Here is a 21,725-nt window from a genome sequence, read left to right on the forward strand (position 1 = left end):
AAAAGAGTACCTGCAAATTTGTTACATTCTGATTGCCATTAAATAGATTTCTCAACAGAATCGAAGCTTCGCCAATGTCTTCACCATATCCTCTAAACGTTCTCTTTCGCTTTAGTTTAATCTTCAGAGTTAGCGCATTTTCTTGTAGCTTCGATTCCTCCAAATAGAACCTCATCGGAAAATTCCACACTGGATTTTCGCCGAAGTGCTTCTCCAGCGGCGTTTCTTGGGTGGCTGAAGGGATTCCGTCGACGTAGACTGCGGCGTAGACTTTTGATTTGAAGAAAAAATTAGTGAAACTTAGAAGTCCTTTGATTCTTTCGGCGCAGGTGATGTTTACATCTTAATACTCTATATTCGTTTAGCATTTTTGTGAACAGAGATTTTTTTTTTTTTTTTTTTAATTATTTTTTTATTTTTTGGGATTACGATTTGAAAATATGTTGGTTTTTTATGATTTAGAAACTATATGAAATCAAAATTAAAATAACCATTAGGGAAAATCAGACAACCGAATGGAATAAAATTGAGATTCCAAACGTTTATTAATGGCGTATGATTTGAGATTCCAAAGTTCACAATCATAAAGCAAATAATAATATAATAAAAAAAGCAAAAAGGAAGGAATGTTTTATTTGGAAATTAATGACCGTCCAGTTTTATTTAGAATATATTCCATGGAGACTCAATAACATTTTGGTTTAATGTCCAAATCCAATACTCCAACCATACATTATTATTCCTTTCAAAGTCCCAAATCTTCAAACCCATTCGTGTGCACATTTGTGTTCTATATATTCTATCACATATCAAATTACATAGAGCTTCATATAAATCAAGACCTTCAATTCAATTCTTCTCTTTTTTTGAACTGGCACAAATTCTTCCTAATTATGTGACATTCAAATTTGATTTATGGGTATAGACCAAAGAACTTGAATGAGTATAACAAAATGATTATAGATATCAAACATAGAGCCCAAAATATGAAATAAGTAAAATATAACATTAACTAAAAAGTACAAGAGATTCAATCCCAAGTCAGTGGAGGATTAGTTACTAAGTTCATAAGAGCAAAATAAAAAAAAAAAATTGCAAAGTACCGATCATACACCGAATGCTCCAAAAAGTTTCATATACATAAACAAGTAGGAGAAGAAGAAGAAGAAGAAGAGGAGGAGGAGGAAAGGGATTTAGAAATCAAATCCATCACCAAAACCAGCATCGTATCCGGCATCATAAGCCGCCATATCACCGACATCGGAAATCGCTTCGCCGATCAGCAAACCACCCAGAAGTCCAGCTCCGGCTCCCAAAGCCATACCACCAAAACCACCACTCTTATGTGGCCTCTGTGCCTGATGCACCGGCGCATATCCATACCCTGCCTGCGGCGGCGGTGGGTAACCGCCGTACGCATATCCAGCCTGTGGAGGCGGTGGATAACCGTACCCTTGAGGCGGAGGCGGATACGCGTAAGCAGTACCTGGCGCAGGCGGATAAGCACCTCCCGCCGGATATCCGGAACTAGATCCAGGATAACCTTGAGGATAAGCAGTCACCGGCTCACCGGATTTCATAGCGGGAGGCGGTGGCGGTGGTGCTTGAACCGTGTATTTTTCCCCAAATTTATACGAAAATTCGACGTTACCTTTTTCCTTTCCGCTCATAGTCCTGACGCTGAAATTAACGGTTCTCTCAGATTTTCCCTCATCTCCTTTAGCGCTTTCATCCAGCAATCGCTTAATTGGAACAATAACCTTCCCGATCTTCTTATCGCCAAAACTCCGATCGGAAACAAATTTGATCTTCAGATTGAGTCGATTGTTCTGCAAGGCAGCCTCATCGACTGTGAACTTCATGGGATAGTTCCAGTGAGGATCGGAACCGCCTTCTTTAGCTACCGGAGTCTTCTGCTTCGACTTCCCGCGAGGATCACCAGAGATGGAAACGACGGCGTATACATCCATCTTTGAAAAGAGATTGACATTCTTGAGGCCGTTGGCTCTCTTGATATTGACATCCAAAGTTCTACACTCCATAGATGAAGAATCAGAAGAAATAGGAAGAAGAAATATTCAAGAAATGGATTGAAAGGAAAATCGAAAAGCAAATCTTAAGTATTGAGAGATTGAATTGAATAGGAAACGAAATGGGGAATTGAAAGAAAACTGTGAGTTAACGCAAATGAAGGCTTCGGTTATATATATATATATATATAAATAAGAAATTTCACGGCAAGTGGGAAGAAAACCGACTAATAATAATAATAATAATAATAATAATGATAATGATAATGATAATGACAACAAAAATCTAAAGTGATTTTGGAAACGCTGCTTTGATTCGAAGCCTCTTTTTATCCGATTCCGTTTCTTTCTCAATTTAAAAAAGGAAATACGCGTTTTCTCTTTTTATTTTATTTTTCTTTTTTCTTTAAAAAAAAAATTGTTGTTTAAAAATATAAATTTACAGCCATGATTTTTGACGTCATATTACACGTGGCATTTTGGTACTTAAATTAAGATTATTTTTAAATGTAACAAAATAATATTAGATTTTTATAAAATATAACATAGAGATGGATTAAAGTAGACAAACATAGATACATTATAATAATTTTTTTCTATAGATGTGCAAATATTAATTTTGTATTAAAAATAATTAAAGTAAAGTACTAAGTTGAAAGTATACGTTAGGAGGGAAATATATAAATTTTGATAGTAATAACTATTAGTTGAATTGAGTAGAATTAGAGAGAATTTAATTTTAAAAATGTGAAGGTTTGAAATTTACTTTTAGAAAAAATTATTATTATTAATATTTGATTTTGATATTAACAAACTATTTTATATTTAAGTTTAAGTAGGACATAAACAATTGGTCAAACGCGTTGGATACGTGTAGAAGGGTGCGTGTGACATGACGCCCAATGAAAGCGCAAGTTTTGGATGCCATTTCCAAAGTCTTTTTTCCTTTTTTTCTTAGAGAATTCCAAAGTCTTCCGGACTTTACCTGAAAGTTTCACTCCCATTTATTTTTCATTTTCCACAACATTTTATATATATATAAATAAAGAGTCTTTTCGGATAGTTTATATTTAACTATATATATATATATATAGATGGAGTCTTTTCCCGAGAGGATAGTTTATATTTAACTACTTCAATCTAAATGACTTTTTTCAAGCGATCATTTATATCTTTTATACGATTGTTTACTTTTTTCTAAAGGATCATTTACATTTGACTATTCAAATATAAATGAATTTTTTTCAAGATTTTTTATATATAATCTTTTATTTTTTTATTTACATTTGGCTATTGTAATCCAAATAATTTTTTTTCAAGATTTTTTATACATTGTTTATTTTTTTACCTAATTAGTTTAGATTTGGTTACTATTTTTTTTTTCAAAATTCTTTATACATTTTGAGAGAAGAAATACAATGAAAAGAAATCGCATAAAAAGTAAAAAGACGATAGAATATATAAGCCATAAATAGTTTGGCGTTTTGTTAAATTTGCATGTATTAAAACTATTTTGTAAATATTTGCTATAAAAAGAACACAAGTTCTAAATTTGCTCTCATTTTTGCCCACTTGCTATTTTTTTTTTGAAACAACAAATCTTACTGTTACAGTCTTTTCATGCTTTGGCTATTGTCACAAAAATAGAATTTAATAAGTACGTAAAATTTATGTAATAAATCAACGCATGACATGTCAAATAAATAATAAATCATTTTCTCCTTATTGTTATTATTCTTTTCACTTTATTTAGTGTTTAGAAAAAGTATGCAGTTTTTTTCTAGATCACTATAATTAAGTTATAATAGCATGTGTTTGAATTGTAAATTATCTCGATTTGAATCATAATAGTATGTGTTTGAGATATAAAATATTTTAGATCAAGAAGAAAATAGTAAATATTGCAGCAAATAAGAGTTCTGAAAGAATGTCTAACAAAAGATTGTTATTATAGTTTTCAGACACTGCTTGCTGCAAAAATCCTCTACATATCGTCAAAGGAAGAAAAAACAACTCTCACTTACTATTGGCATAATATATAAATGAGAGTCTTATCGTCAACGAAGACAAAATAAAAAATATCTCAAATCAAAATTTTACCCTTTTGAATTATATTCTCTCATTTCCTTTGAATTCATGCCTAATAATTTTGTTAATCTTCTTTTTTAATCTAATGAATTTTTAATCTAAAAACTATCTAACATATCATTAACGTTTAGTGTTGTGTTTGATATGTTGTATAAGTATTACTCAAAATTTTCATATATTTCATTTATTTATTTTGTTTAATATTACGTTGAAAATTTTTCGCCATGATTGATTTTCATAAATTCAAAAAATTGATGAAGATACAGTTCAGGATAAAAATTAAAAAATATAGTATTATTATTTTTCATTCCAATAACCTACTAAGCATAAATAATTATAAAAAAAAAAGGATCCGTTTTAAAACTAAGCAAAATTAAACTAGTCAAATGATCAAATAAGAAGTTAAAAGTTAGATATTCAAACCTCTTATGGTCATATCTTAACCATTAGTATAGCTTAGCTTGACATTTCTTTAAGAATCAGTGGACAAGTTGAACCAAAATATTGTATACTTTCAAGTAGACAACATTTATAAAATGGAAGACCTTTTTTCAAAAAGATTTTTTTTTTCCTTTCCATTCTTCGTGGACTTACTATTTCCTTTCTTTCAAGTACTAATTTTCCTTTTAATTTTTTTTTTAAAAAATCTTTACTATAAATTTTGAAGATTTGTAAGTTTTTTCTTTTTCTTTTTCTTTTTTAATTAATCTCAACGTTTCTTGGAAAATTGGTTTTAATACCTAAAATCAAGACCAAGTGATCCTAAAAAAAATTATATAGCTACATAGGAGTTTTTTAAAAAAATAATTAGAAAAACAAAAGACAGACTGTTACTCCTCTCCTTGAGTCAAAAAAGAAAAATCAATAAAAGACAAAAATTCCCTACACTATATTTCTCATTTAGTTTATTTTATAATTTTTCAAATATTAATTGGTTTATCCTGTAGCTTAAAAAAAATGAATTGTTCTTGAATAGCAAATCGAACCAAAATAACTATAAATAAAACAAAGTTTCAAAATTTATTAATCATTATCAATGACATCACATATAAAAGTCTATTGGTGTCCACCAGTATCTAGAAAACTAAAACTAAAACTATAGTTGTAGACACTACATTTGCAATTTAACAAAAAGAAGAAGAAAATAGAAGTTATACCAACCAAGAAAAATGGTGACATTATTTCAAAGAAAAAAAAGGTAAGCAAATTTGATCACAATTAAAGTCCAACACAAAAATAAAAAATAGAGTGAGAGAGAGAGAGAGAGAGCACTCACTCTTTAATCAAAGAGTATATAAGGACTCGTGGTCCACTCCTCCATAATCAACAATGTACAATGAGAAATTTTGAAGGAGAAAAGAAAAAAGAGAAAATAAAAGAAAGCAATTGAGCAATATGACCTAATATACTATCAATATCAGTACATTTATGGCACCAACATCAAAATCCCATCTTTGAAGAATTTTAAGCCCCCACTTGCAATGCCAAAAACTGCCCCTCCCTTTCTTTTTCTTCCATTGCCAATGACATCAAAAACACCCACTCCCCCATTTTGATTCATTTTTTTTTCTGAAGTAGTTATGTATTCGGCTCTCAACCTCTCGAACGGGCCCCGGTCGCGACGGGACCACACTCTTATATCTCCTCTTTTTTCCCATTTTGGTTTGGTGTGGAAGTTTTAACCATTGGGCTACGTAATTTTCTCAACAAAAGTTGTGCAGATTTTGTTCTTGTCAAAGAGGGTGGTAAGGCGCATAGCCTAACAAGCCAGTCACATTGGTGACTACATCGCTGCACCTCGTTAAAAGGCTCAGCAGCTGCTGGGATATGTCGGTGGTCGAAGAGGCAACGGGTGGTTGGTTTTGGAGCAGGGGTGGCAGTGCAACGGCGGGTGCGTGGTGGTAGTGATGGTGAAGGTTGAGTGTATTTCTAGGTTGCGGGATTTCCGAGTGTTGTTGATGCATAATATTTGTAGTAGTAATGCTATGAGAAGGTTTAGTGAATTGGGGAGGAGGAATTGGGAGTGGAGTTGTAGAAACGACCTTTTGAAAGAAGTTACTATTAATATCCATTGGAACAGAAGAAGATGTTCCACCATCTGCAAAATTTGCATTGATGTTGTTTCTATTACTTTCTTCCCCGCCCAACATGAATTTCACTCGTGTTGTTCCTTTGCTGCTGCTGGTGCCTCCCGTCCCCACACTCGGTACACCAGATTCATCACCAGTCGCCTTCTTGAGGCATGACTTGAGCTGAACTGCTGGGAGTGGTGGAAGAGGTGGTTGATGTACCACAGTCGTGGACGCTCGTCCTGATAAGACCAATGGATCCTTCATCCTTGGGGTTTCGATAGGATTGTCTTCTGCTGCTGCACTGGCCTTCTCGGATTCAGGTGCCTCGGTTGCAGGAGCTCCAACTTCTCGAAGTTGGTATTTCACATTGACATTCCCAAATAAGGACTTATTTCCCATTGCATACTTGTATGCTGCTTGAGCGTCTGGTTTGTAAAGGAAAACGACACGGCATGTTGATGATTTCCAGAAGATACGAAGACCCGACTGGTCAATCGGCCCAAACCGACCAAACCTTGCCTTTAACTCATTGAGAGATGGAAGCGATGTTTCAGGAGGAAACTTCATAACTAGCATGGTTGGATCAACTTTCCTAGCTGAAGGAGGCTCCGGCTTCTTCACATGATCTCGCTTGACCGTCTTCACTGTTGTCGGTACTACAACAGAATCTCTGGATTCACGTTTCTGGCCATCAGCAAGTTTCTGAGTTGCTTTTCTTTCTGACGCTAACAATTTCAAATCACCCATTTTCTTTAATTTCTTTGATGCAATTTCCTCTAGACGGTCGGATGGGACCCGCTTCCGGCCAGTTTTTGTGGGATCATCACGTCTACGCAAGGGTTTAACTGAGTTTGAGAATGATAAATCTCTAACATTTTCACTTGAATTATCAGTTCCAAAGCTAGCATCTGGAGATTTCACTGCACGAAGTTCAGTTAATTCAGCTTCACGGGGTGGTGATGAACCCAAACTCTTCTGATAAACAAGTGACCGAAACCGCAGGAAGAACTTCTGAACAATTACATGGCAATTCCTTTCGACCCCATGGAAAGGATCAAGAGCAAAGGCTTGCAAATCACTTAACAGCTGGGGCACGTCGAATTCGTCGCTCCCTCGGCCAAACACGACACCAGCTGAAATAGAATTATTTGTTGACGCATTGCTCTTTTTCTGATGTTCCAGTCGAAAATCCTCTCTCGAACTCAAGCCAATCTGGTCAGATTTTTCTACAGCGGTTCCAACTAATTTCCTAACCTTCTTTTTGGCCAACTGTTTCTGTGTTTGGTCCGAACCCATTTCTGCACCAATGTCTCGCTTCTTTTTCTTTTTCTTTTTCTCCCCCATGAATGGAGATCCAGAGGAGTTCATGTCTTCTGCTGGCCGTTTTAGAACCTTTGGCTTCATGACTCCACCAACTGAACTATCACCATCAGAAAACTTTGTGCCAGCTGATGTAGGTTCGAGGTCAACACGGTTATCCAAAATTCTGTCCAATTCATGGTCACCTTCAAGATAAACTGTGTTACTAAGCTGGGGTGGTTGAGGAGTTCCAGAGGATTTTGAAATATTTTCTGTTCCTGCATCTGCACGGTCGCAAAATGGGTCACCTAAAGCATCTGTTTGGTCAAAATGAGGCTCACTATCCTCCACCAACACACTGGGAGAATCCCTCTCACTTGCCATATCACGGGAGATATTGCTTCTAGAACTGACAACTTCATTAGGTGCTGTCGTCTCTTTCGGTTCCTCAAGAGGAATCGTTTTCTTACCAGAAGACGCCTCAATGCTCATAGATTGCCCTTGGCTCACAAGATCAGTGCCCACAGCCATCTGACCAATCTCAGCTTCATTTTTAGGTAAACTCAAACTAGAAGTTTCAGTATCCGTCCCAACAAACCCAGCGTGTTCACTTTTTGGGAGTATAGTTGGAGTCCTCTTCAAGAGAACATAATCCCCAGCGCCCCCAGTTTCAGTGGACTCCGCAGCAACAAGAGATAAGGGAACGGTAGAAGTTTCCTGCTCTTGATTAGCCCCAAAAACTTTCAAGTGACTTGATTCATCTCGGCGTTTGAGAAGATACCTGTCTTTCTTAGATTGGTCCTTAAACTTCATAGACTTTACTGCACTCTTCCCACCTCCCAAGGCTTCTGCAATCACTAGGGGGCCGCTCAAAGGAGCTGTTGAAAGTTAAATCCATCAGAACCAAGAAAAAGATAAAATATTTGACATTTCCTACTTCACAGATAACTAATACAGGTGAAAGAAGAGATTTACGGTTCTGATTGAAACTTGCAGCTTAACCAATAAAAGAGAATGTGGACTCCAAAACTAAGTCGAGGGAGTTAATGCAAGCTAATTCTTTATTCAAACAGCAGTAAAGGAACATAAAATTGGTATTAAATCAATATGTCCGAAGATTCATTGCATTGGCCAATTGAATAGAACAAAATTCAAGCATATAGATAATTTGATAGGAAGGACATCCATGATATAATAAACCAAAACAGAAGTTAACGACACAAAGCCAAGTATCAATCATGATATAAATGCTAAATGACCACAAAATGTGTCTAACATTGTTTTCCAATGATCCTCAATATGGGAGGAAAGGGGAGAAACTGCCGTTAATAATCAATAGAGAGCAAGATGCATTGGCAAATTTAAGTTTGCATTGGAGTTCACAGCTGCAGAAACTGGAAGTTTCCAAATAGAGGAACATTAAGTGGACCAGTTTGCTCATTTCTGAAACTCGTTTAAGTTAACAAGTTGATTACGGAAGAAATTTCAAATAAATGGCATGCATTCAGAGTTAATGAAACATTACATAAAGTGATTGTGCTGAGTTTTAGAAAGATCCCATCTATTATCTATTAATAAATAAATGTCAGTTACAATCTGAGTACACAATCCACGAAAATGTAAAACCAAGCTTGCAAGCGTTAATTCTCAACAGTTCCTTGGGTGTTCGAACAAGCCAAGATCTGTAGAATGATTATCATTCCCATGAATAATTGTATGCGCACAGGTTGCATTTCAAACACTAGAACAAAATATAGCGGGTAATATAAATCAAGAAACCATGATAAGCACAAAACTCCATTAATCTCCAGATGCCTGAAAAATGTAACATAATTTCTTCCAATCCACTAAAAAAGCCAAGTCAAGCTGAAACCTATTTATTTCTGTTGTTGGGAGGGGAAGGTAGTAGGACTTGTAATTGACAGGGAAAGGGGATGTGAGGCATTGAAACAACTAAGAACCTACGAATCCTGTAACTAAGTACCTCGAGCTGGTTGTCTATGCTGATCCAATGAAGCTACAGAATTGCGTGGGGGACGTCCTGGCCCAGAGGGCACACCAAATGCTTGAGCATATGTTTCATCAAACTCTTCATAGACCAATTTTCGATAAGCAAAGACTGTAGCTTTATTGTTCAAAAAGTTAATGCTTCTATGATCACCACCTCGGGGAGTCAATGCCAGCTGCTTGATAAACGAGAGAGTTTCACCAGGCTTAAAACTATCCCTCGACCTCCTAATCTGATTCCACGAGTAAATACCTCCAGCCTCAAAATCTGGAACATCAACAGCGAAGTACCCATCAACATTCGTCGGGCGAAAATTGTAACGATTCCTACACTTGCAGGCCAGACCAAGACCCCGTCTCCGGCTTGCCTCGTCAACTGCCTCTTCCACAGCCTTCAGAAAGGTCCTAGAAGTTGTCTGCCTAGATTTCTCGTAATAGTTAGGCTCGAACGGTATTAGCTCAGCAGGGTCAAACCACCCATAACTACTATCGCCAAAAAATGCAACCAAAACATATCCCTCCCTCCTCGTACGTCGCACAGAAGGAGAAGCCAAAGCATCGTTAAAAATGTGCCCAGGCCACCACGGATGAGACTTGACCTTTCCCCACACCATATCACCAACCTCAAACCCATAGCTCATCGCCCTCGAAGTCGCCGCCGAAGCCATTGCACCACTACTCTCATTCGCAACATAATCATCAAACTCAGACATTAAGGACTTATACTGAGACAAGTTACCCTTTCGATCATTCTGTGCATCTAAATGACTAACCGAACCATCAAATCTATCAGTTTTCGATATTTTAACATCAACAAGAGAGTTCGAGAACTTCAAATCCATACCTGGACCACCTCCACCTTCGCCATCCGAACTAACCAAAAACCTCACCTCCTCGGACGGGAAAACCCTAAACTCTGCAGATCTACCATTCCCCAACATCTTCGCATCAAACTCACTCCCCGGAGCTCCAGGATCCAACTCCATCAAAGAAACCCTAGCTTCGTTAACAACTCCCGAATCAGAAGCTTTCCGGTTGTGATTCGAACTGTCATCGGCATGGTCAAGAACAGTATCCTCCGCACGTGACACTTCGAGGGCATCTGGTTTCTTCTCGAATTCAAAATCGTTGTTCATCACCGATATCATCTGAACTGAAGCGAAATCATGTCACAAACCCTACAAAAACACCATGTAGGGATGGAGAAGAAGGAGAAGAAGGAGAAGAAGATGAATGGAGTGAGAAATGGGAGGAAACAGAGATGAATCTTGAGGAAGAAAGGGTGAGAAAGTGCTGGATTTTGGAGCAAATCTAAAACCCTAGAAAATGTTTTGTGTTTAGGCGGTAAGAAAAAAGAAATGGGAATGAAATATTTTGGGACTCAATTTTTGAGTGAATAAATTTATTGAGGGATTTTATTTTGAGTAAACGACGAGATCACGAGCGTCTTTTATCCTTCTTGCGTACCCACGTCATATACTTCTTCAATATTATTAATTTATATGTATGACAAAAAAAAAAACTATATCCTATAATATATATGAAGCTATTTTCAAATATAAAAATCAAAATATTGATGTTTATATACAGATATTTTGTTATGTTTGTAATATATAGTTTTCTACAATTACTTTTATCCTATACCTTGATATTGAGGTTTTAGTTTTATGAATATATTAATCAATTGCTAATAGAAATTTTAGTTTAAGAAGATTTTAAGAAAATAATTTAAGTTAATATCTAAATTTGTTGAGTTAAATAAATGAATTTATTAATTCTCATTGTTGAAGCAAACATTACAAGACAAAGAATCTGAAATAGAATCTCATCTTTTATGACTTGTGATTAAATATAGAATTTGTAAAGATCGATAGTTTTTGTTTTACTTTTTATTCATAAGAAAAAACAAGAGAGATAGTATGTTTATTTTAATGGTTACTCTAAGAAATGGTTTTAATGCAAGACATGTCAAATAATATAGTTATTTAACTCTTACTGCTTCAAACAAATAAATAAAATAAAATAAAAAACTAAGATGACTTTATATAATCTTGAATTCTGATACCTAATTAAGAGAAATTGCAAGTTATAGAGGTAGAAAGGGAACCTACCAAAGGGGGAGAGGAAAAAAATTGTACACGTGTGGGTTGCAACAAAGATTTCAATTTGGTTCTCAATTTTTAGGATCGATAATGATTTGATAAGTTTAGAATTATATTCACGTATAATATTAAATAACATAGGGTTTTTATAGTCATTATAATACTAATTCAACAATAATTGATATGACATTTTTTGATGACTTATCTTTGCAATTGGTGTATCAAAAGTAAAAAGGACTCTTTCTTCTCAAATTAAAAGAAACAATAGTCACCCGAGTTTATTCCATATTTGACACAAGTTGCTTGAAACTAATGAGGGGTAAAAATTCAAAAATTAAACTAGACTTAATTTAGTTTGATTTATTTAGTTTTTCACAAACAGTAAATATTTTGAATGAGTTAATATTCCCAATTACCCGTTTCAATTTATGACATTAAAATGCATTTTTAATCCTAAACTTTTGAGAATGCAAAAGTAATTATTTAATACCTAAATTTTTGTTGGTAAAGATGTAGTTCTTGTACTATCAATATCAAAACACTTTTTTTTTTTTATTTACAAATAATTATATATATAATGATCTCATTTTCTCTATTAAATCCTCCAACAGGACTAAATTGTCACAAATTAGAAAACAAAATAACAAAATTGTTAGTTATTAAAACTTAAGAATTAAATTGTTAAAACTATTGCAACTACATGACTAAGGCGCTATAAACTAAAATTGGAAGTGTCTTTTTTCATTCATAAGTGACTGAACCAGCTTGAGCACATTCCAACTAATCCTATGGAACAACCTTTTTAACCTTACAACATTTGAATGTCAAGAAATATTGTAGAAAATTAATTCATAGGTTGGTAGATGGTCATCGAAGATTGAACACGAGCGTCTTTTCAAACCATTTATAATAGAAACCACCCAAAATTCTATAAAATAGTTAAAAGTGCTAAGGGCCAAAAGAAATAATAATAATAATAAAGAGTGCATTTAAACTTCCACATGAAATAACATTGGTGAAGGAACAAAGCATTCAACTCACTTAACATAGTAAAGTGATTCTCAAAAGAGAATAAACAATGAAAAATGTGTATGCCTCTCATTATCATTATAGCTATATATTATATTCACCTCTAATACAAAACCTTTTTCTTTAAAAAAAATGACAACAAAAGAAAATACACAGCAGTTATATTATAACACATTCATTTGGGTTCCCTAATGAAAAAGGAACAAAAAAGAAAAGAAAAAAAAAAAAAAACTAGCAATCTTATTATGAGTTGAAGAAAAATTACTATGTAAAGATGAGAAGGATGACCAAATGTAATTGAAGGAAAAATGTAACAATCGTAAGCTAATTAATGGTCACTAACCAATGAGAGGTTGGAAAAAATCAGGCTTCTTCTGGAGGAGGGGATCCAGCCAACCAACCCCACACACCACCTGACCCTTGTTTCTGTTTTGCCTTGAACGCCTCCTCAGATGCTGCCTTTTGTCGTTGTAGAAGGTCGAGTTCCTTTTGTAACGTCTCCATCGTTTGGAGCTTCTGTCGTAACTCTGCAACGTCCACCTGATAAATTGTTGAAAAAATGAAACGACGATTAAGTTATATTAGAAAGCAAGATGACTCTCAATTGTCAAGTGTTATGTTTGACCCAATGCGTTCTTGCGTTCTATGTTGGTTCGTGTTTGAAACAAGGGAAATAAAAGAACAAAAGTGGAGACCATTTTTTCTTACTTTCTTTCTTGTATCTACCTTCCCCATGACCAGAACCAACAAAATTTATTAAAAACGAACCTTTACTTTTTATCTTTTATGGGACAAATTGCAAAAACCAACTCTAAAGTAGAGTAGTTGCATCATTAAACTTTCAATTCTAAAAATTGAACACTCAAACTTATATAAAGTTAAAATTAGACCTCAAACTTACCATAGTCGTAGAAATTGGACCCCTCAAATAATAAAATTGAACCCTCTAACTTAAGGGTCCAATTCAAAGACTTGTATTAGTTCGAGGATTTAACTTTTATAATTGAAAGTTTAATGGTCAATTTGCCATTTTTAATTTTACAAAACTATCCAGCCAACAAGTATACTGAACCAAGTTGATGAAATGAGTTTCAATTACTTTCGTATTAGTTTTCTCTATATGTACTCGTACTTTTATGTCTGGCTTCAGCTACAGCATACATAATAATGAAGAGAATGAAGGAATATAAACCTCAAGTTTGAAACATCTCGACTGCTCAGCTACAAGTTGCAAGCGTACTGATTGCAGCTCCTGTATAAAACCATGAAGATCAAGCATTCAGTTTCTTCACAAAAGGAGTTGTGGATTCATATTTTTTTCTTTTTTACTTTTTGAAACATTTTACAATAGAATGTCAGTATTTTACCAGGCGGAAAGTTCTTTTCGATTCTATATCGTCTCTCACGACTTCATGAGATGAATAATTGTGTTTTCAGGAGGTTCTTTTCCGTTTTAGTTTGGCTTTTTTGGCTCTTTCAGGGTCGGATTTTGCGTTTGCCATTTCTATTGAATTTTTAAAATTGGTTTCTCATACAAAATTATTGACATAATTAGAGATAAATAGTTGTATTTTCATAGCAATGAAGCACCATTGGAGTTATCCCAGTGTAGTTCACCTCACTTCCGAAATGAAAATGTAATAAGTTTTGGGTAAAGCAATTACCTTGTATAGCTCATCGTTACGGTTCTCAGCATCGGATAGCTCTTGCTTTAGCTGTAAAGAGTGTATCTTCTCCTTGTTGAGAGATGATTCCAGTTCTTCCTTCTCTGCCTTCAATGTTGATACGAGTTCTTTCGTTTGCTCACTTTTATTCTTCTGTGTGAAGTTCAAAACCATTGGTCATTTTTAACATACTAAACTTAGATAGAATAAGATTCTTGATCCAAGTAATAGGATGATATATAATCACAGGATGAACATGAGAAAAATGTCAGAGACTATTACGTTTCCTGGAGATAAAAAGGAAGTTACTATTTTCTTGATTTACCAACAATATATATAAATTAGTATTTCCTTTGCTCAATTATTTAGCAATTTTCTAACTGACCCTGACCTAATATCTCGTACCTAAAAATCAGCACATTGTGTACAGTACAGTTGACCAAGTACAAAACTGAATAGCTTTTTTCATATTTCGAGTGTTGCAATATCACAGATCAATGCTCACAGCACAACCTTTTAAAAATGAGAAACCAAAAGCTTCAAACACCACGTATCAAGACATACCAAATGATCCGACTCAATGTTGTCCATAACAATTTCCCTAATTTTTCCTTCTTGTGCCCCTTCAAACTCGGATTCGACATCCCTGGTGGGATTGGTGATGTTATGCACAGCTGAAACACTGTCGGGCACGGGAGTTGCCATCATCTTGGATTGCAAGGTTGATTTGTGGCTTGGTTTCAGAACATTAACCTAAAAAAAAGATATATATGGGTGAGTTGAAGGGGGGAGCCGGCAGACAAAGCAACACTAGATATGGTAATTCACCTCATTGGTATAACGTCCATTGTATCCTCCAAATGACACAAGAATGTCTTCACCACCATAGGAGCTTACAACCAAACTGATGCCCTGTAAGAGATCAAATGGCATTTAATAAATTCAATGGTAGCAGTGAAAAGTATAGCAGTATTGACGGTGAGAATCTTGATTGATCATTCTCATAGTAGAAAACGTGGACACTTTATTAGTTTACACGGTTCAAGCTAAAAGATTTATCATTTAAGACACGTTCTTAGTTTGTGATGGTGGAGCATGTGGTGAATAGGTTAGAAGAATGGGCACCTCACTAGCAATAGGAACACGCCCTTGAACAGATGTTACAACTGACCAAACAAGCGTAGACATATTCAGCACAACAGTTTCCGAGACCCCTGCAGGAGATCAAGAGGATGTGATCAGTACTTAGCGTGATAGTGGAGCCATGGTGGCTTTTTGTGATAACTGATAAGACTTACAAAATTTTTATTCAAACATCATGCATGATTTGCAATCTTCAGATACAGCTAAAACCTACTGTGTTCATTCTGCTTCTTTTTGGTGTATAGACTTACCGGCTACACATAGTCACTGCTAATTGGAAAACTTTTTTGTATTCCCTTTGAATAGGGCCCCTTTGTTCCATTCATATCTTTGGATATTTCATTCAATCAATGAAATCGTTTCATATCCACAAAAAAAAAAAAAAAAAAAAAAAAGAAATTTGATTTCACGACAATAGAAGGGGAGATGGGCACATAGGAAGAAGCGCCTCAACAAAGGCAACCTTGATTATTGGAATATTAGAAATTTTTTGCAGTGTGACTGCAAGGGAAGAGATCTATTCTTAAAGAAAGGAAAACATTTATTTGGTCCTTGAAGAATTCACTTGAAAGCATTTTTGTGGCTTCAATTATAGAAGATTACTCCCCTTCCCTCCCAAATCATCCACTAGTGGAGTGTATTCCCATCCAGGTACACGTACATTTTCTTGAAAACTCTAGTAATAGAACTCGGCAATGGTTTCTTTTCAACTCTATTTCCTAAAGGCAGAAAATATTTGATTGATTGCATCTTAACAGTTAGAGGTATAAACATGTTTTCACGGTGAAACTACAAAATGAAATTGCATGTTATTAGGCTAAAGGGAAATTCTATTACTAATTGGATCTAAATAATTAGGAAGTGCTAATTATAAGCAAGGTACATTATTTACTCCAATATCCCCTACCGCATTCAGCCTCGAGGCATTGTTAATCTTGTAAGCTGTACATCCAAAGGAGAAACCCCCCATTACCATTTAATAAATCCACCTTGGCTATCTTAGCTACTATTGCTTGCAGATTTGTTAAAGCCAGGAGATTATCCAATGGGAAATGGCAAGGATGATTTTTGGAACTGTGAAATAGGAAGGAAAAGAAAAAGACGAGTGCATACCATTCTTGTTGTCACCACCACCAACAATGAACCAATTCTCTCCAACTGTAACACCTGCATGTCCAGCTCGTGGAGTTGGTATATCACCTTGTTGGGTAGGTCTTGACCATTCCATCTATGCAATCAGCAAACCATATAACATTTAATACTTATAATATTCACCATATAACATCAATAAATACTAGTATAAAATGATAATCTCACCGCTTGCAAATCAAGAACATGCAGATCATTGAAGCAAGTAGCATGTGAACCCCCACCAAAGATGAGGAGATAGCGCTCAGCATGGACTGCAGCAGCATGATCAGACCTTGGAGAGGGAGGAGCCCCGCTGCAGTATTGTCATCACAAATCAGCCAAAGATATGATGGAATAATAATTCTGTTTTTTTTTTTTGTTTGTAAAAACCGAAGTTTCAATGAGATAGATGAAAGTATAAAAAAGGGCATACAAGGAAAAAACCTCAAGAATAAAACAGCCCCAAGCCTAATTACACAAAGGGATACCAATCCAGAAGAATAAGGCTAAGCTGATAATTTAGAAAAACAAGAATCATATTAACAGACGCCCACAACAGAATGAATTAATTCTGTTGGAGCTAATCAAACTAAAAAAAAACTCAAATCCTCTATATTCTCCAAGTATTGCCAGTTTTCATGGTTCAAAATTAAATAAATAACTTCAATTCCCTGTTCCCATCCAACAAAAATGGAAACGTCAAGTAAAAGTACATCCCCATAGGGGAAAGGAGTATGCTGGAATATTTTCAATTTTCTTACACTGCATCAATTTCATCCCAGGTCATGGTTTCAAGGTCAAGAATGTGCAAGTCGTTCAGAAGAGTCCTTTTGGCATCTTGCCCTCCAAATATAACCAAGCTTGTCCCGACAAGAGTCACTGACTGACCACCTCGGGAAACCTTCAATTTAAAGAATCCAGATAATTTAGAAACACAGGAACTGGTATCCACATTCAGTTCTTCAGTATAATTTTTATTTATTTATTTTTTCTGATAAAAGAAGATCAATGGGACATACCGGTGGTTTGCCATAAGTCTTCAAGTTAGACCAAGTGGAGGTTTGTACATCAAAAACTCTCACTGGATAAAAGGAAATGCATGTGTCTTAAAAGAAAGGTATTTCTCGCTTTCCCATAAAGATGAAGATCATCTCTAATAGATCAAGAGAAAATAAAAATATTGTTGGGAGTTCTCCCACTGGACTTTACTTGTAGAGTGAAACGTTAAATATATAATTAAACAGCGAATAACTTAATACAACCCTGAAAGTATCTACCAGTCCTTTATCCTCTAAACCTAAGGTGAATAATATGGCAAAAGCACGACATTTGTACCCTGAATAGCATCAGAAGGATCCTTAGTATGACCAGCTACTGATAAAAGTTTGTTCTCCCATGGTATCTACAGTCAAATAAGGTAGATAAGAAATCTGACATTATAGCAATGTTGACATTGATATCAAGTAAAAAGATGGCATTCCCAATAAATGCTATCGCGTTTGGAAGTATGACTATGGCAGAGACAGGTAGACTAATACATCACAATGGGAAGAAAAAATATGACCACATACAAGCAAACATATGCAAAAATTTAAAATAAATACATGTATACTGACCAATGAATGACCAGCACAGGGAGTTAGCTTTTCAGGAGGTGATTCCGCAGACTGGGTCTTAGCCTCAAGTTTTGTCCAAGCCCAGCTTCTCAGATCCAAAACCTACATGTGAGTCCAAGAGTTTAAAAAAAAGAACTATGCAAAGAAATCAATCAATTAGGTAGAAGAGCAGGTGCAGGTGCAGATTAGAAAGAAATCTCATCACTCAGACTGACCAGGACTTTCTTGTTTCTGTTTTATTGTTCCATTAGACAATAAATAATTAAGCCAAGTTTTCTTAAAGAATCGTCCAAAATCTGAAATGAAAAATTGCATGAATGCAGCAAAACCATGTAAAATATTTTGCTTACATGAAGATCACTAAGATAGCGACCATTGTGGTTTCCTCCAAAAATATACATCTTGTCCTGAATAACTGCTGCCCCATGCTGAAAAAGTCAGTAACCCTGGTTTAGAAAATGACATGTAGAAGATCATAGTCCTAATGAGTTGAACGATGAATGGTCCAAACCTCATATCGTGCTTTCGGGCGCAGACCAGATACTGGGGGTGAAATCCACTGATCGTAGACAACAATAGAGCCAAGACCTTCCACAAGAACATCTTTATCCTGACTTTCAGGCAGGCTTCCATTTTCTGTTGATATATTCTTGGTCTCAGGAATCGAATTCCCATTTTCAATGATTGGCTCAATTTTTGGGTCATTCTAAAACAACATAGTTATAAGTTTAGTTATTTCGAGAACGTGTGAGAGGAAGGCAATATGAAATTGAAGGTTAATGACACTATAATTTTTAATTCATATCAATTTCTTTTTCTTTGTATGTATTTATTTATTTATTTATTTTGCAACATGTTGGATGGAGCACTAATTACTTTTCCAAAAAATAAGAAACTAAGCTTTCTTTGAGGGCAATTAAAAAACTATACCAGAGCATGCAAAAAAGACAGGGCAACAAAAGAGGCCAAAACAAACCAAAAACAGGCTACAATGCAAAATCCAAATCAACTTGATTAATAGCTTCCATATGGAATACTAGTTTCAAAACTGAAATTAGCTTTGTGGAATGAATTGTTCGAGTAGGTTTTTCTTTCCTTTCTTTTTTGTTTAATGAGAAACAAGCGTTCAAGATGAGGTTTAAAAATTTCCATTGATGTTACCAATAGGTCCAACAAAATGACTATTAATTGAGGTACAAAGCGGTCTCTATTAGCATTATATCACATTTATTAAAACTTAGGAAAAATATCATTTTCACCCCTATGCTTTGAGATTATTTTAATCTTAACTTAAATGATAATAAGATCTGTGATAGGGATTCCATATGCTCACATTAATTTGCACATCTAAAATAGGCTCTGGCTCTGGGACAAAGCTGGATACTCTAGAATACCAACCTGGCTCTTCTTCCTATCAAGATCAAACAACCATTAATTAATTAAAATGAGATGCAACAATACACATGGATTTTTGGTGTTGGATTCGCACTGACCTCCAATATTTTCACAAAAAGGCGCATGGCTTCAGCAGGAACCATATTTCCAAGCCCATCCCAGCTGCAGAATCCCAAATAAGTTCCTCAAAAACTCTCAACATGATCGAAGCAAACCCATAATTATACAAGTGAATTAAAAAGCATGTTATAAACTTCTATGCAACTTAATTGCACTGTCTATCCAAATTCCTAGCGAATGGTTAGTTAACTGTTGACGCAAAAGTAATCATTGACTCAGGATGTGAAAAGAGATTACAATACAATGAACACAGCATATAACCAATCTACAAAGGTAGAGCATGAACAATAGTAAAAACTATCTGGTTGCATTGACTACCATCAAATACAACATCAACAAACCCTAACCACGAATATACAGCACAGCAATTTACCTAGAATAAAGAGATAGGACAGTAATATTTTGAAATAAGTTATCTTTAAGAGCATCAGTTCATCAATGCCAAAAGCAGACAAAATATTGACAAGAAACTGTGACCGAGTGTGTGGTACTCTGGTGTTAGCACCAAGAAAATCACAGAATAACTTCAAGTATTCAAGTATTGGCCTAAGTTTTAAAGAGACGGTCTTTCGTTGTGCCTCAAAGACCCTCACAGGGGAACCAGCATGGAAAATACCCATTAATTAGTAGCATTGGCCAAATACCATAGCTAACCTTCTCCACAAATTGCTTCCTCCAATAAGCCAGAGCCACTATACGATTCCATTTGAACCACTTAAGGACATTTTGTAAAATTAGATATCAGAAATGGAACAATGACCAACTTCAATTGCAATAATTTCGTTATATTGCAAGTACCGAGATGATAGAGTTGGTAACATTTGGAAAAATTCTAAACCCCATCTATTAAATAAGTTGTTTTTCATGTTGATTTAGATTACATATATCCGCATGAGAAGGAATATAAGCTAACAGACCTCTTCCATTTGCTTTTCTCGATTGCATGCCAACTACTGGGTTCAGGTACATTACAACGCCCTACTGTAGCCTGTAATAAGAATAGTTAAGAGTTTGGCCGGTATCCTTACAATAATTCAGGATTCGCTCGAATAAACAATAAACCCACTCAGTAAGACAATTTGGTACTGACATACATTTAGCATTCCTAATAAATTTGTGAATTCAGCAAGCTTTAAACCCGATCTATAACCTCCAAGCACAAAGCATGTCAGGAATCAATCTTCCCAAACATAAATTTAAATCGTACGGTCAGATCCACCAAAATCATTCCCCGAGTTAACAAAGAAAATAAAGGACTCAAACCTCTGAATTCCATAACCAGAAAATTAGCAATCTAAACTTCCAAATCAACGCCATAATTCAGCAAATCTGTAAGCTCGCATTACACCAGTAATACCAAAACAATTTACAAAAAGAAATGTCCAGCTATCTGGAGGCAAGCAATTAAACCTTAGACGACTCAGTAATCAGAATGGCCATCACAATTCGTACAAAAGACTAAATCAAAAATGAAAATACGCTTGAAGCAAATAACACCCTCAGAAAACACACTATGCCTCCGCCATTACACAAATCGAAAGGGAAAACGCGACCAAAGTCACACCAAAAATGCACCAATCTCAAACCTCAACCAAACTGAAACAGCACCGGTAAGTAACAGGTGTAAGAACACGTGGTAGTACCTGCTGATACAAGCCATAGAGTAACAAAGCGGCCTCATCAGAGAACTTAGACCTGAGGGCCTTTGAAGACGATTTCGGTGATCCATCAAAACCGGCATAAGAAGCCGCGGCGTAGAACCGGTCGGGATATTGCAAGCCGGAGCTCGCCCTCGCCATCGCAGCCATTTCTTCTTTGCCTTCTTCTATGTAAGCTTAGGAATTGGACGAACAAACAAGAATTCAACTGGAAGAAGAAATGGAGATGGAGGTCGTTTGATTTTGATACCAACAAAATTTTGTTTCCTTGGTGTTAGATCTGATTTAAACTGAATTTTGTTCTTCGGTCCTTTCTTCTTTGTTACGAACACTCGGGTCTGGATCTGTTTGTTTTTCTTTTTTATCACGAG

General features: G+C 35.4%; 3 protein-coding genes across 4 annotated transcripts; all 3 read right to left on the reverse strand.

Moving 5' to 3' along the window:
* Positions 1 to 987: 987 nt before the first annotated feature.
* On the reverse strand, positions 988 to 2,250 carry LOC103494749 (protein SRC2-like). Its single transcript, XM_008456091.3, has one exon. The coding sequence runs from the start codon at positions 2,040 to 2,042 to the stop codon at positions 1,194 to 1,196; it is 849 nt and encodes a 282-aa protein (XP_008454313.1). The 5' UTR covers positions 2,043 to 2,250; the 3' UTR covers positions 988 to 1,193.
* A 3,146-nt stretch (positions 2,251 to 5,396) lies between these two features.
* Positions 5,397 to 10,956, reverse strand: LOC103494758 (PWWP domain-containing protein 1-like). The gene is made up of 2 exons (XM_008456104.3): positions 9,474 to 10,956; positions 5,397 to 8,367 (listed from the first exon to the last, which is right to left on the reverse strand). The coding sequence occupies exons 1-2, from the start codon at positions 10,642 to 10,644 to the stop codon at positions 5,852 to 5,854; spliced, it is 3,687 nt and encodes a 1,228-aa protein (XP_008454326.1). The 5' UTR covers positions 10,645 to 10,956; the 3' UTR covers positions 5,397 to 5,851.
* Positions 10,957 to 12,670: 1,714 nt separating this feature from the next.
* Positions 12,671 to 21,725, reverse strand: LOC103494768 (acyl-CoA-binding domain-containing protein 4). 2 transcript variants are annotated; one of them, XM_008456116.3, is made up of 18 exons: positions 21,340 to 21,725; positions 20,614 to 20,684; positions 19,675 to 19,738; positions 19,515 to 19,592; positions 18,693 to 18,887; positions 18,532 to 18,609; positions 18,182 to 18,283; positions 17,901 to 17,967; positions 17,585 to 17,646; positions 17,327 to 17,466; positions 16,752 to 16,878; positions 16,548 to 16,662; positions 15,417 to 15,505; positions 15,120 to 15,203; positions 14,856 to 15,044; positions 14,292 to 14,444; positions 13,820 to 13,879; positions 12,671 to 13,167 (listed from the first exon to the last, which is right to left on the reverse strand). In XM_008456116.3, exons 1-18 carry the CDS (start codon positions 21,502 to 21,504, stop codon positions 12,991 to 12,993), a joined length of 2,016 nt encoding a protein of 671 aa, XP_008454338.1. In that variant the 5' UTR covers positions 21,505 to 21,725; the 3' UTR covers positions 12,671 to 12,990. The 2 variants fall into 2 exon arrangements, with proteins under 2 accessions (XP_008454338.1, XP_050940645.1); XM_051084688.1 differs by lacking the exon at positions 20,614 to 20,684 and having other exon boundaries at positions 21,340 to 21,478.

The sequence above is a fragment of the Cucumis melo genome, chromosome 5, assembly GCF_025177605.1.
Source record: "Cucumis melo cultivar AY chromosome 5, USDA_Cmelo_AY_1.0, whole genome shotgun sequence".
Lineage (NCBI taxonomy): Eukaryota > Viridiplantae > Streptophyta > Magnoliopsida > Cucurbitales > Cucurbitaceae > Cucumis > Cucumis melo.